The sequence below is a fragment of the Montipora capricornis genome, chromosome 14, assembly GCF_036669925.1.
Source record: "Montipora capricornis isolate CH-2021 chromosome 14, ASM3666992v2, whole genome shotgun sequence".
In the NCBI taxonomy this organism is placed as follows: Eukaryota; Metazoa; Cnidaria; class Anthozoa; order Scleractinia; family Acroporidae; genus Montipora; species Montipora capricornis.
Window position 1 is genome coordinate 34,988,286 of NC_090896.1, and position 12,864 is coordinate 35,001,149.

Below are 12,864 nucleotides of genomic sequence, written 5' to 3' on the forward strand. Positions count from 1 at the left end.
TGCTCACCTTTCTTCTAATTCCTATATATATGATATATAAAATTAATAGACATCTCCTATTCATGAAAACTATGAAAACTGTACACAAACAGTTTGATGTCCACTTAACCCATTGACTCCCAGGGGTTCTCCATTGACGAGTAAAATCGTCTGGCGTTAGACAGAGTAAAATACTAAGTCTGGCCGGGTTTGCAACTTTACTCATTTACATGCTTCCGGACAGTGAATTTTTTTCATTTTTTGCATATTTGCTTAGATTAATTTAAGGCATTTGTCTTTCAAATTTGAAAAAATTCTGTAGCCCAGGTGAAAAAAAATATTAGGGACACTGATTTTTCTGAAAAACTGATCTATAGATTTTGTTGAATTTTAAATATTTTAGAGATTATTTCTAAAATTATTTGGTAATGCTGAATGGGAAAATTTCACCATCCCGTTTTTTCAAAAAAGACAGTATATCTTGATTTTAAGACTCAAAGAAGTGCCTTATATCGTTGCCATATGCATGGTAACATTATTTTGGAGGAAAATGTGATGTGAGAAATCTGTAATGGATGCTTAGTACCCTGGTCAAATTTCGTTTTGATGTGATAACCCTAACTGTATCTAAGGACAGAATAATTATGTTTATTTGTTTGAAAACAAGAGAAACTATTTCGAGCCTCCTTAAGAAAGAGTTTCAATTCCTGGAGAATTATTTTTTTGGAGTGATATCATGTTACATCATACAAGTGTACTATAGCTACTAAGTATGAGCAATAACCTTGAAAAAAAAAGTTGTATTTTTTCGGAGTGAATATCATTATATGTGATCCCTCTGATCATTTTCTTTCTTGCCATTAATTTCCTAGCTAAAGGGATTAAAAGATGGAAAACAAGATGGTAAGACAGCCTGCAACCCAAGATTAAGTTTATGTTGTTTTGAGGTTCACTTTTTTTTCCTGGTTCAAAATTTTTTAAGCCAGTTCAGTTTTCTTTTTTTTGTTTCAGATTATGGTTATGAATACTAGACAAAGAAAAATCAAAATTGAACTGGTTTAAACAATTTTAAAGGAAGAAAAATTGCAACATGTACATAATAATTATAATAAAAGGAAGCTGGACTTAATAAACATAGTATGCATAACAAATAGAAATTTAAAAAAAATATATTGATGGTTTTGTCTTCATATTCTGTACTAATTCCCAAAATTTTAACCCTGGTCATACTGCTAGGTTTTGAGAAAAAGGCCTTTGAAAGCTGGGTCATTTAAGATACATATTTAGTAATTTCCTCTGATTTGCATTTATTTGTTGGGTAAAATTACATTTTACATCAGTTGCAATGACTTACACTTCAGAAGAGACATCATATTACTTTAATTTCACAGATTTCAAAATCTTGATCTTTTTCTTTGGAAAATAATATTGTTGTAAGCCACCTTAAATGTTTCACTTTTTTATATCTCCTTGAAAGGCACCATATAGAACTGCATATAGTGCAGTTTATCATTTCATCACAGAAACTATACAATAAAAGTTGATATTAAGATATTAAAATTTTTGTAAATTATTAAAATGTTGTTAATTAACCAGAAATCAACCATTATTGATGGCAGTCACCTGCTCTTTTGGACTTTTGCATGTAGGTTTGTGTATGATGAAAGAAAATGCAGGCTATATTATTACAGAACACCACAAGATTTCACACCTCTCGGGTAAGGGTACTCTGTTAAGATTGTCGTGTTGGGCCTGGTTGTTCAAAAGCTTGTTAACTTTATCCAGGATTAGCGAATGAACCTTGGTTTCATTTTTTCAACTTTTTGGTGAAAGTTTCTTTTGCTTCTTTTTGTTTTTCAAGATTGACTTCCTCTAATGCAAAGTTTTGCGGAATATCAGCGTTGAACAGCATTTGGGAATAGAGAAATAAACTCCTTGGTTAATTTTTAATCTGGGATTAGCATTAATCGGCTTTTCGATAGGCAATTTTCAGGATAGCATCATTTGACTACAACTACGTAACCATAATTTAGTTTACTTTGTTTTTCTTTTCTTATGTAAATTTTGTATTTTCACCGGGTCTAAAAATAACAATAGCTCCAATTAGCATGAGACAAGCAAAACCTGTAGGATTCTGGTACTTGTAGTCAAATGGCATCATCACACAAATGTCCTAAATTGCAGATTAATCGATGTCGGAAATGCCTCTTTTTCATTTGATGTGAAAGATGCAGAGAGACTTAACGCATTTCAGATAAGGTAAGAATTAGATTCAGCATCACACATCGCAGCATTTAAGTAAAACCCCATGCTTTTGTCTGAGACAAAGATATTTTTGTTTGGGCAAGTGACTTTCTTTGCTCTTGCCCACTGGGCAAGCACCCTTTCAATCATTAAGTTAACAGATTTCTTTTAAAATCCATTGACTCCTAGAAGTGAGAATTAAATAATGGCTAGATTTTACTCTGCCTCGTGCAAGACGATTTTACTCGTCAGTTGGGTTTGGTTTAGGAATCAGTGGGTTGAAAGGCAAGTTCAAGAATATACCTTTGGCAAGTGGGTCATAAAGTTCACAATTGCCTAATGGACAAGTTGGAATTTAAACTTTTTTTCTCGATTGCACATACATCCTGGCCCCGATCCTTTCCCTAAGTCATTGATGCTCACAGATATTGCTACCCAAAATTCAATTTTAGCATTAAAAAAATGATGCTACTTTATCTCACATAGTATTTGCACTATAATAATATTATTGGCCAAGTTACAAGACCAGTTTCAATGTAGCAGGATGTATTAATCTACTGCGCTGCTATAGCATGCTTGAGTTTACAGGTGTGCTTTCCTTTGTGATATTATTATTATCATTATTATTATTGTTATTATTATTATTATTATTATTATTATTATTATTATTATTGATTGCTTAAATTAATTAAAGAGAATCTACTACAAAAATATTTCTTCCTTATACCGCGCAATGTGATCAATCCAGCTCACCTCCTACATGTATATTGGCAGTTCAATTGTGTGTTGTGCAGTTCAAAAATTTTCCTGTTCAAACTTTTTCAAACTACATGTAGGTCTATTTTGTGTCAGATTGTGATAATGAATTTGTATTAGATAAAGTAAAATCAAAATTGAACTGGTTTCATTGAAAAAATTTAAACAAGAAAAAAATTGAACCACAATTATACCTGTGTACATCTTTTCAAGGATTAGTGAAGTGCATTTGATTCCTGTTTTGTCATTGACAAGGCATTTGAAAGCAGTTACAAGTGTTTTTGAGGAGGATCATTTTGTACCCTTTTCTTAGTACTTATTTATTCAATAATGAAAGTATCATACTGTAAGTATTTTGACTGTCTTGTTGCTAATAATTTTGTTAAAAACAAGAATACCAGTCCGAGCCTGAGGGTCAGATCCTGACCCTGGCGTCTGCATGAAAGTGAGATTCAAGTCCAAGGTAACCTGAGGTTTTTCTCTTTCTGGCCGCTTCGCAACTTGTCTTGCCACTTTGCCTTGCTTGCTGGATAGCCAAAGAGCGTGACTTTTAAGTTTTGTACAGACGGTCACCCATCCAGGTGGTAATTAACCACATCCAACAGGACTTGACTTCCCTTGAGCAAGCCATAGCACTATCACGTGAGATCTATTAAAGTTACATGTATTTGTGCCAGAGCAAGATGGCATCCAAACACTGAAATCATTATTATTATACATGGCATGACTTATGTATACATAGAGAAAAAAATTGTTACTGCACATTACTTTTTGTTAGCACATCTGGAAGAACATACCAACTTCAAGCCAAAGACAAACAAACAATGATGTTTTGGCTTCAAGAGTTGCAGGTCAGATTGACTTCCTTTTTAAAGCGGATGCTTGTTCAATAGTAAAAGTGATATTACCGGTAATAACAATAATAATAATAATAATAATAATAATAATAATATAATAATGAAAAACCTTTATTGAAAATCAGTCAGTTAACACAGAAATTATTAACAATATAAAAAAGATATATATTCTGTTCTAATTATAAAAAAACAGTTTAAGTTCATTCTTCATTAATGTTATGGCGCGCAGAAAAGACATGAGATGACATAGTGGGCAATAGTGGGCAGGGAATATACTGGCAAGGCTCGGATAACCCACCGACCGGATGAAACCCACCGGATGGGGGGCCTCGGCACATGGCGCCATGCCGAGGGGGTGCCCCATGCCTGTACTGCAAGGAGGACATTGTTGCTGGAAAAAATTACCTGGGGCCAAGTTAACCCAGCCAGAGAACAGATGTCCCCTCCCTGACGGGGCTCCAGCACAGGGCTGAAGGGGTGCCGCAGGCAGCAATTCCCCGCCCGGAAACATTTATTAAAACTTTTAGATGTATGATTATCACAAACCTTAACCATAATAACTGGGGGCTTGAAGCCCTAATGACAAGGAGAGAAAAAAGAGTTTCGAAGAACTAGTACATGCAAATTGTTACGAGATAAGAGGGTGGGAGGGAGGGGTTACAATTGGAGCAAAGTACAAACTTGCAGGTCTCAGAGAAGGGACAAACTGATTACTCGCATGACATGCTATGCTTAAATAGCAGTTGCCAAATATGGGCATGTGTTGTAAATTACCGCAGAGAGACGAGTGTGGGCTCATCTCAGAAAAGGTTGCTTGCCAACATTAACCTTTATTTTATGCTAAAATAACATTTAATGTTATGGCGCGCAGAAAAGACACGAGATGACATAGTGGGCAATAGTGGGCAGGGAATATACTGGCAAGGCTCGGATAACCCACCGACCGGATGAAACCCACCGGATGGGGGGCCTCGGCACATGGCGCCATGCCGAGGGGGTGCCCCATGCCTGTACTGCAAGGAGGACATTGTTGCTGGAAAAAATTACCTGGGGCCAAGTTAACCCAGCCAGAGAACAGATGTCCCCTCCCTGACGGGGCTCCAGCACAGGGCTGAAGGGGTGCCGCAGGCAGCAATTCCCCGGCCACAAACGCCGAGTGTAACGAGAAAGTCCCCTGTGTGGGGCCCATAAATTTAAGTAAGACAGGGTAGCCCAGGCCAGCTCTCCACAGGAGGTGCAAGGGATTAGGCATAGGGAGACCTTGGCCCCAAATGGGGGAGAGACAGCGAGGCCAGCCGCCTGTGGAGGAAGTGGCCTGGGGCCCATGTAATACCAGAATACACTTAAAAATTAAGTAACACACTATAAATGCAACAATAAAAACAGGAACAAGGAGACATCGCAGTGTTCTCAATGTATCTAAAATAGGTGTCAGTTAAGGCAAGATGCCAAGTTCCTGGGTACTTGGAGGATAGCCTCTTTGGGGGTCTGGATATAGGTTTGGTAAGCGTTAGATTTCCACCTTCCGAGGACTTTGATTAGCCAGTCAGGGAGTCCCACCGCTCCTGCTGTTGTGGCAGCACCAATACGAAAGCTGTGTGAGGCGAAGTTTGCGCTGTTCAGGCCACAAACATGCAGTAGAGCGCGCAGGTTGTTGGTAAGTGATGCACGGGTAAGATTGCGCCCATCAGCAAATTTGAAGAGAGGCTGAGAGGTACTTTGTCCATGTGTTTGAAGAAGATAGTCTTGAAGGGCAGTTACGGCGCAGACGTTAGAGTCTGACCTAGCTATAGTGAGTTTGGCTGTCTCGCGGAAGGGGTCAGTCTTGGACTTCTTAATAGTAATTTTGAGGTAATTCGGACTGAAAATATTAGGTTCGAGGCTGATATCTGCCCTGGATAAGTGAGTATGGGGGTCAAACTTGCCATTGCAAGTGAATTCACTGCTTCGTAGGAAACCGAAAAAGGCCAGCGTAAAGGCAGCCCATAACATGGAAGAGTCAACAGCCTGGGAGTGAAAGGGTTGTAACTTAGAGTAGATTAGATGGAGAACCGTAATAGTGATGGGGTAGCGTGCCCGTTTAGAAACGGTCTGTGAACATTTTATGCCTCGTAAAGTTTTATAAAGGAGGGGCATGGAGGTAAAGTCCAGTTGACAACCAAACTCAATATGCAGGTTTTTTACTGCTGCCAGATAAACTTTAATAGTGGCATGGGAAACTGTATTGGAAAGGTGGGTAACAAAGTGAATTAAGGTAGCCTCACTGCTGGGTAAGAGAGGGGTATGGGGGGAAACAAGCCCATGGTGTAAACAAAAGCGAATAAATTGGCGTTCACCAGAGGAATATGTACGGCGGGTGGTCGGTGCAATGGAGTGGTAGATGAAACTGGCCGCCTGCAGACTCAAACTTTGGTCAGGAAATGAGGGATCTGGCAAGGAACAGGCGATGCATCCGGTGCGAGAAGGTGGAAACGGGCCATCTGGAAGCGAGAGAGACTGTCAGCGATACCATTGTCAAGGCCAGGGACATGTTTGGCGGAAAAGGTAAAATTGAATTTTAAGGTCTGCAGGGTGATTAGGCGAACGAGATTCATAATCCGGGGTATTTTTGAGCTCTTCGCAGAGAGAATGGCAACAGTTGCTTGGTTGTCACAGTGAAAGCAAATTCTCCTATTAGCCCAAAGGGGAGCCCAGAGCATGCAGGCCAAGTAAATTGGGTAGAGCTCTTGCCACTGGATGCTTATGCCAGTGGCAGGGTTGAGCTGATGGAAAGGGTGCCATTTACCCTGGAACCATAGGTTATTGAAGAAACCCCCGTAGCCAAGGGAACCGGCCGCATCTTTAAAAAGGTGAATTTGGGGAGAGGGCTCAGTAAAAGGGGGGAGGAAAAGGCTTACCCCATTCCAGTGGTCTAAGAAGATTTGCCACATGAGAATGTCCTTCCTGAATTCTTGGTTGAGTGAAACAAAATGCCCAGGGTGGCGGACCCCCCGAGTAAGATTTATAATCCGTTGCATGAAAGGACGACCCGGGGAGATAACCCGACAGGCAAAGTGTAAAGTCTCAATAAGAGATTGGAGGTCACGTAGGCGGCAAGATCTTTTGGAGGACCAGGAGGCAAGCATTAAGCGGGCATTGTGTAGTTTGTCGATTGGCAGACGGGCTTCCATGCGGACAGAGTCAAGAGTTATCCCCATAAACTCAAGGCACTGAGTGGGGCGGAAGGTCTTCTTTGGGGCAAGGGGGATATTAAGCTCCTCAAATAGGGTGAGAACCTGGCAAAGGGCAGTGGCACAACGGGAGAGTGGAGGGGGCTGGGCAATAAAGAAGTCGTCCAGGATATGGATAATGGAGGGGATGTTGAGGTGATTTTTTACTAGCCATTCCAGGGCATCTGAGAGTTGATTGAAAAGGTAGGGGGCACTTCTAAGGCCGAAGGGGAGAGCTTTGTCGAAAAAGAAACGACCCTTCCAGGACATACCCAATAGTTCCCAATCATCGGGGTGAACGGGGATAATGCGGAAGGCCGATGGAATATCAGTTTTGGTCATGAAACAGCCGGGGCCATGTTCAAGGACCAATGAGATCGCGTCGTCAATGCGGATGTATTGTAGGGTGAAAAGTTCAAGTGGGATGTTGGCGTTCAGGCTACCAGGGGACCCTTTGGAGAAGGAGAGGTGGAAAATAGTGCGCCATTTTTGGCTATTCTTTTTGGGAACCAGCCCGAGGGGATGGATCTGAAAATTTGGAAAGGGGGGGGATTCAAAAGGGCCTGCGAGGCGACCAAGTTCAACTTCTTCTAGGAGGTTGCCTTCGATAATTGAGGGGTGGCGGTAAGCCGAAGGAAGGTTTTTGGCTGTTTTAGGAAGACGGCTGCCTTGGTAGCCCACCCGAAAACCCTCGGTTAGCCCAGCAGTTAGGTTAGCTACGAAGGTCTGATTGGGATGGGTCTGGAGAAGGTTGGATAAGAGGGGAATATTCACAGGGGTCAGAGGCGTCATGGACAACAGGGCTTCAGCGGTTTGATGATTTCTTATCAGTCTGGCTTCTAGGTTTTGAAGGGGGGTCATCGTGGCGGAAAGCTGGGTGGTCTCCGTGGCAGGTTTTGCAGCGGTGGCTGAAGGGGCAGGGGTCTTGGCTGCATTTGGTCCCTCGGTTGTAATTGTTGCAGAGTCCCCGCTGTGTATTGTTGGGTCTAAGGGCGGAAAGGGAGCACCCATAAGAATAATGATCCCCACTACCACAAATAGAACAGCAAGATTTGGCTTGCCCGGTAAACTTCATAAGGTAGAGTTGTGTATCACGTTCTCCCCAATTGAGGGAAAGGTTTCCGGCCGCTTTCCGACGGAAATCGATGTCGTAGGAGAGCCAGGCAAAACCGGCAAATTTCCGTTGGGCTGATCGGATGATCTCCTGGTAGGCGAACATCTCAACCGCCCTCCGGGGGAAGGAAGTTAACAAAATAGTACAGTATACGGCGAAGGCGGACAACCATTTATCGATAGAATCGACATGCGTTTTCTTCCTGCGGGGGTTAGGGAGTTCTACCTGTTTCCCGCCAACGGATATGGACAACCCAGTAAGCTCGTTATCAGTTACAAGGGACGAGTTTTCTGGCAGCAGCAAATCAAACTCAACGTACTCACCGCGTAAAACAGCTTGCTTGGTCTTTGTAGGGACGTGATCAGCGAGAGAAGATGACGGTGTAACGGAAGGTAGATGAAGGTCGGCGCTTGTTGACGAAGATGGTTGAGAAAGGAGACTCGCCACGAAGGTTGGGTCCCCAAGTTCTCGAGTTGTTGCGAGCTGAGGTGTCGAAGAGGACGTTGGAAGCGCTGTTGGAAGTGACGAGGCACTTTGCACGGCTGGCCTGAAGTTCTTCAGCTTTTGATCGACGATGTTGCCGATCAGCGTAGCCAGATTTGCTGGGTCAAATGCAGAGTTCGCGGGAGGGGCCTCGTTGCGGCCGCCATCTTGGATATCCTCTGGGTTGTTGTCGTTTGGTTCGGTTGGTGTGTCGCCGGGTAATTCGTCCTCCGGCGTGGGATCGCGGCGCTCGTCCGGAAGGTCACTGCTCCCTGGTTCTTGGCGGTTGGTGCGTGGACGTTTGGCGGCTGATGCAGAGGCGTCAGAGTTTCGCGTGCGTGTGGCCGAGGGATTCGAAGGGGAGATCGAGCCGAGCCGCTCGATCAACTGTTCGCGTGAACCTGTGATTAGCAAGTTGTTCTGCGCTAACAGAAGACGTAGGACTTCGTTGCTAAGTCCGGAGAGTTCCATGAGGTGGAGTATCAGTTAGTGGCGGGAAAAACGGAAATAAAACACGATGTTACAATTGGAGCAAAGTACAAACTTGCAGGTCTCAGAGAAGGGACAAACTGATTACTCGCATGACATGCTATGCTTAAATAGCAGTTGCCAAATATGGGCATGTGTTGTACATTACCGCAGAGAGACGAGTGTGGGCTCATCTCAGAAAAGGTTGCTTGCCGACATTAACCTTTATTTTATGCTAAAATAACATTTTACACAAGCAAACAAAAACAAAAAATATATATATATATGCACATGTTATTGTTATTATTAGTATTAATATAAATAACTTTATTTTTAATTCGAATAAAACTGTTTAAAAATATATCTATAAGTATATAAAACAATCACAAATCTAAAAAAACTATTCCCAGTAATAATAAAAATGTATATATAAAAGTTATAGAACCTAGATTTTCGCAAGGCATCTATCTAATTCATACCCTGCGAGCAGAGGCCCTTCGATCTTCCTAGATAAGTCGGGAAGAGGAAGGAACCTCTGCCAGCCGCCTCGACTTTCTTTGATTTGCCGCTCATCCAAAGAAATGGATGAGTCAGTCCAGTTTTAACTTGCCAAACCTGTTTTTTTTATTTGTGCGCATGATCAATCGCCACGCGTCATCGATATTTTTTAAATTTACAACAGCGTGACAATTTTTAAACTGTCTAAATTCCCATGAGAATTTTTCCGTATGTCGGTTACAGAAGCTAGTTTACCAGAATTGAGAAACCTATTAATTTTTTCAGTAAAAATTAAAATGGCAATTTAAAAACTTGAACTATCTTGAGGAAATGATTCCTTGGTTGCCGTGTGTTTGCCAGAGTTGTTCGAAAATATCCGTTACTGTTTGTTTTGGTTTTGTGGTTTTGCGGTTACTAGTCAGGCGTGACTGACTCCCGAATACGTTACGTTTGAATTTTTAACGCATGCTCAACACGAAATGTCGAGGCGGCTGGCAGAGGTTCCTTCCTCTTCCCGACTTATCTAGGAAGATCGAAGGGCCTCTGCTCGCAGGGTATCTAATTCAAAGTCCGCTTCTTGAACATTACTTCTAATTGTTCTTTTAGCTGTTCTTGACCCTCTAAGACAGAGTAGAGCCGACCTAAGGATGGCAAAAGAGACTTTAGAGCGTATCCAAGAGACGGTGGTGGCATAGTTCTCTCCTTTCTTCGCTGCGACTAGCTCTGCCAACCTGTTATGGTATCTCTTGCACTCTTCTCCCATGCCACCTGTTGTTGTAAATACTAATGGTGTAAATGTTGCCTGTTCCACGTCCATCACTCTTCGCGTATACAATCTCTTCTTGTCGTTCTCGTGCTGCTTGTATATCTGCTTGAGGTCCAGGTCTCTATAAGAATCAGCGTTGGGGTAGCATACCCGTACATCAAAGAACGCTGACCTTTGCCTTTCCCAGAAACCTCTGGCATGGATGTCTAGGCGAGCGTCGGGAGCTCTGTTAGCTCCGCTTGGCAGCGACTCTCCCGTGAGCTCCTGGAGGACGGGCTCAATCTCGACATCATTGCAGACCATGCTGAGCATGTCTGCCTCAAGATCTCTCAGTTCATTATGGCGCTGTATTATGAAGCCTCCACGCCTGCAGACCATGGCATGATCAACATTAAAGACATCGCCACACACGCAAATAGATGGCTTATCGGCGATTTCCCAGTCATATCTGAGCTTTAGAGCGTCTCGAAACTCGCCCTTGTTCAGAGTGAAGCCCATTTCATCGATCGGTATGACTGTCAGCCAGTTAGATGCACCTTTTTCAGAAGCAAGTTCAACCGCGCGCTGTGTCTTCAGAGTAAGAGAGTTCTTGATGTCATTCAGTTTTGTTCGAAGCACTTCGTTTTTCTCTCTTCTCTCGCCCTTGTCTAAAGGTATCAGCCTATTGGCTAATATTGGTTCAATAGTCCATGGATCAATATACTCTGTGCATAGCTTTCTAGTCATTGTTGCCAAGGCATCACACAAGTTCGCACTTGATTTCTTGAAGGATTTGCAAGTGAGAATACGCTTGAAGCCATTTGCGTCGACGCCTGAGGGGCCGCCCGATCCTTTGGTTCGTAGTGCCGCCTCGCGTATCATTTCGCCGTCTATCTGCTGGTATAGCGAATCATGAACTTCCTCTACCGGTCCAAAGAGTATCGAGCCAAGCTTTGCGTCTTGTGCCTCAGGGTGTTTCTCATGAAGCTGTCTCAGGACATCGTCGGTCAGCGGTAACACCCCACCGCAGTCTTCGTCGCTTAGATATCTCAGAGCAGAATTTATCTGCCCTTGCATAACTAACTTGGCAAATATCTTCGCTTTATCTGGTGACTTTGCCCTCTTGGTCTTAAGGATACGCTTTTGAATCGATCGTCCTTCGCGCAGTAGGCTTTCGATTTCCCCTTCTTTCCATAGCGCTAAGCGTTTTGTCAAGCACTCTTGGTGGTCTTTTGCTTTTGATTTCATGCTTGGCTTTTGTAGTGCCGTTGCTAACAGAACAATAGCGGCTTTAAGCGCTATGTGTTGTGCATGTGATGCATTGTTCCACTCAGTTATGTGTTGTGTTAGTTGGTCAATAAACTCTCGCCCAACTTTACCATATGGGACAAGGAAGGTGTTTTTCCGTCATTGTGTGATTTCATAATAATAATTCATAATAATAATACATGTAATAATACATGTAATAATAATACATGTAATAATAATACATGTAATAATAGTAATAATAATAATAATAATAATAATAATAATAATAATAATGGAATTTATTGAGTGCATTTCTACATGCATAAATAGCTGAATAAATTATATGCTTTATATACCGGTAATTTAACTAAAATTAATGTTAAAAACAAGCCAAATAAAATTCCATAGGTGGGAATTCGGAATTGTTCACTAAAAATAAAATAAAGTTATGTTGCAGCAATACAATAATATTTATTACCTTGATTTTAAATATTTTAACTGAGCTTGAGCTGCACAGTTCCTAGGGAAGAGCATTTCACAGCTTTGGGACAGCCTGTGAAAATGCTTGTTTGTGAAATGAATTTGGCTTGAAGGAAAAAGTCACCGAGGATAGAACCGGGGACCTCTTGCTCCAAAAGTTGAGTACTAACCATTCACTCAGAGCTACGCCTGACTTGACAGCATAAAGGAAAGTAGGTCTATGTAACATGGTGCTTATTATAATCTACATACAGTAGTGGTCCAGTCTGTGGAAAATATTTATTGAATGGATGAATGAGTAAGTATGCAAGCAAGCGCACTTCAGTCTGATAGAAAAGTCTGCTGTCTGGTTTCATTTGACTGGATCTCAAAGTGATGTTTCTTGACCTGTCCTGAAAAGCTGTGTCCTTATTATTTTACACTTTGATCTTGTATTTTAGGGGAGAAGACAGGAGTACAGTAAGAAAAGAACAAACCTTGTTGTGCAAAACAAAGGTGACATCTCGGCTTTAGGGGTAAGATTTCATTTTAAGATTAAGTAGACAAACTGAAGCTTGACATGGTCTGGAACAGTATTAATACTGAATGCACACAGTTTGCACCATTTAGCTACGCCAAAAGCCCACTATATATACTATCTTAGCTTGAATTATTTCTGTTTCTTTTCTCTGGTTACTAATCCCATTTCCTGAGTGTGTAAAATACAAACTTAACTTGCTTTGGTCCGTGAGGTGATCAGAAACATGGCACATTGATTTAGTGAAGTTGGCAATACTTGGTGAG

At 41.9% G+C, this 12,864-nt stretch overlaps 2 protein-coding genes across 2 annotated transcripts in view; one reads left to right on the forward strand and one right to left on the reverse strand.

Annotated features, from left to right (window-relative positions):
• The window catches only part of LOC138033791 (TBC1 domain family member 2B-like), a 50,943-nt gene that overhangs the window by 1,629 nt on the left and 36,450 nt on the right, over positions 1–12,864 (forward strand). The window contains exons 3-7 of the mRNA XM_068881614.1: positions 852–882; positions 1,629–1,697; positions 2,164–2,238; positions 3,758–3,830; positions 12,522–12,596. Of these exons, the coding sequence (XP_068737715.1) occupies positions 852–882; positions 1,629–1,697; positions 2,164–2,238; positions 3,758–3,830; positions 12,522–12,596 (323 nt within the window). The remainder of the gene's footprint in view (positions 1–851; positions 883–1,628; positions 1,698–2,163; positions 2,239–3,757; positions 3,831–12,521; positions 12,597–12,864) is intronic.
• LOC138032489 (uncharacterized) lies at positions 3,985–9,319 on the reverse strand. Its single transcript, XM_068880191.1, has 2 exons — positions 8,483–9,319; positions 3,985–6,316 (listed from the first exon to the last, which is right to left on the reverse strand). Exons 1-2 carry the CDS (start codon positions 9,111–9,113, stop codon positions 5,268–5,270), a joined length of 1,680 nt encoding a protein of 559 aa, XP_068736292.1. The 5' UTR covers positions 9,114–9,319; the 3' UTR covers positions 3,985–5,267.

Coding starts and splice junctions, on each gene's coding strand:
- LOC138032489 (XM_068880191.1), bottom strand. CDS start 9,113: ATGGAACTCTCCGGACTTAGCAACGAAGTCCTACGTCTTCTGTTAGCG. Junction 6,317..8,482: donor CAAGCAAGCTGTTTTACGCG/GTGAGTACGTTG, acceptor TCTCGCTTCCAG/ATGGCCCGTTTCCACCTTCT.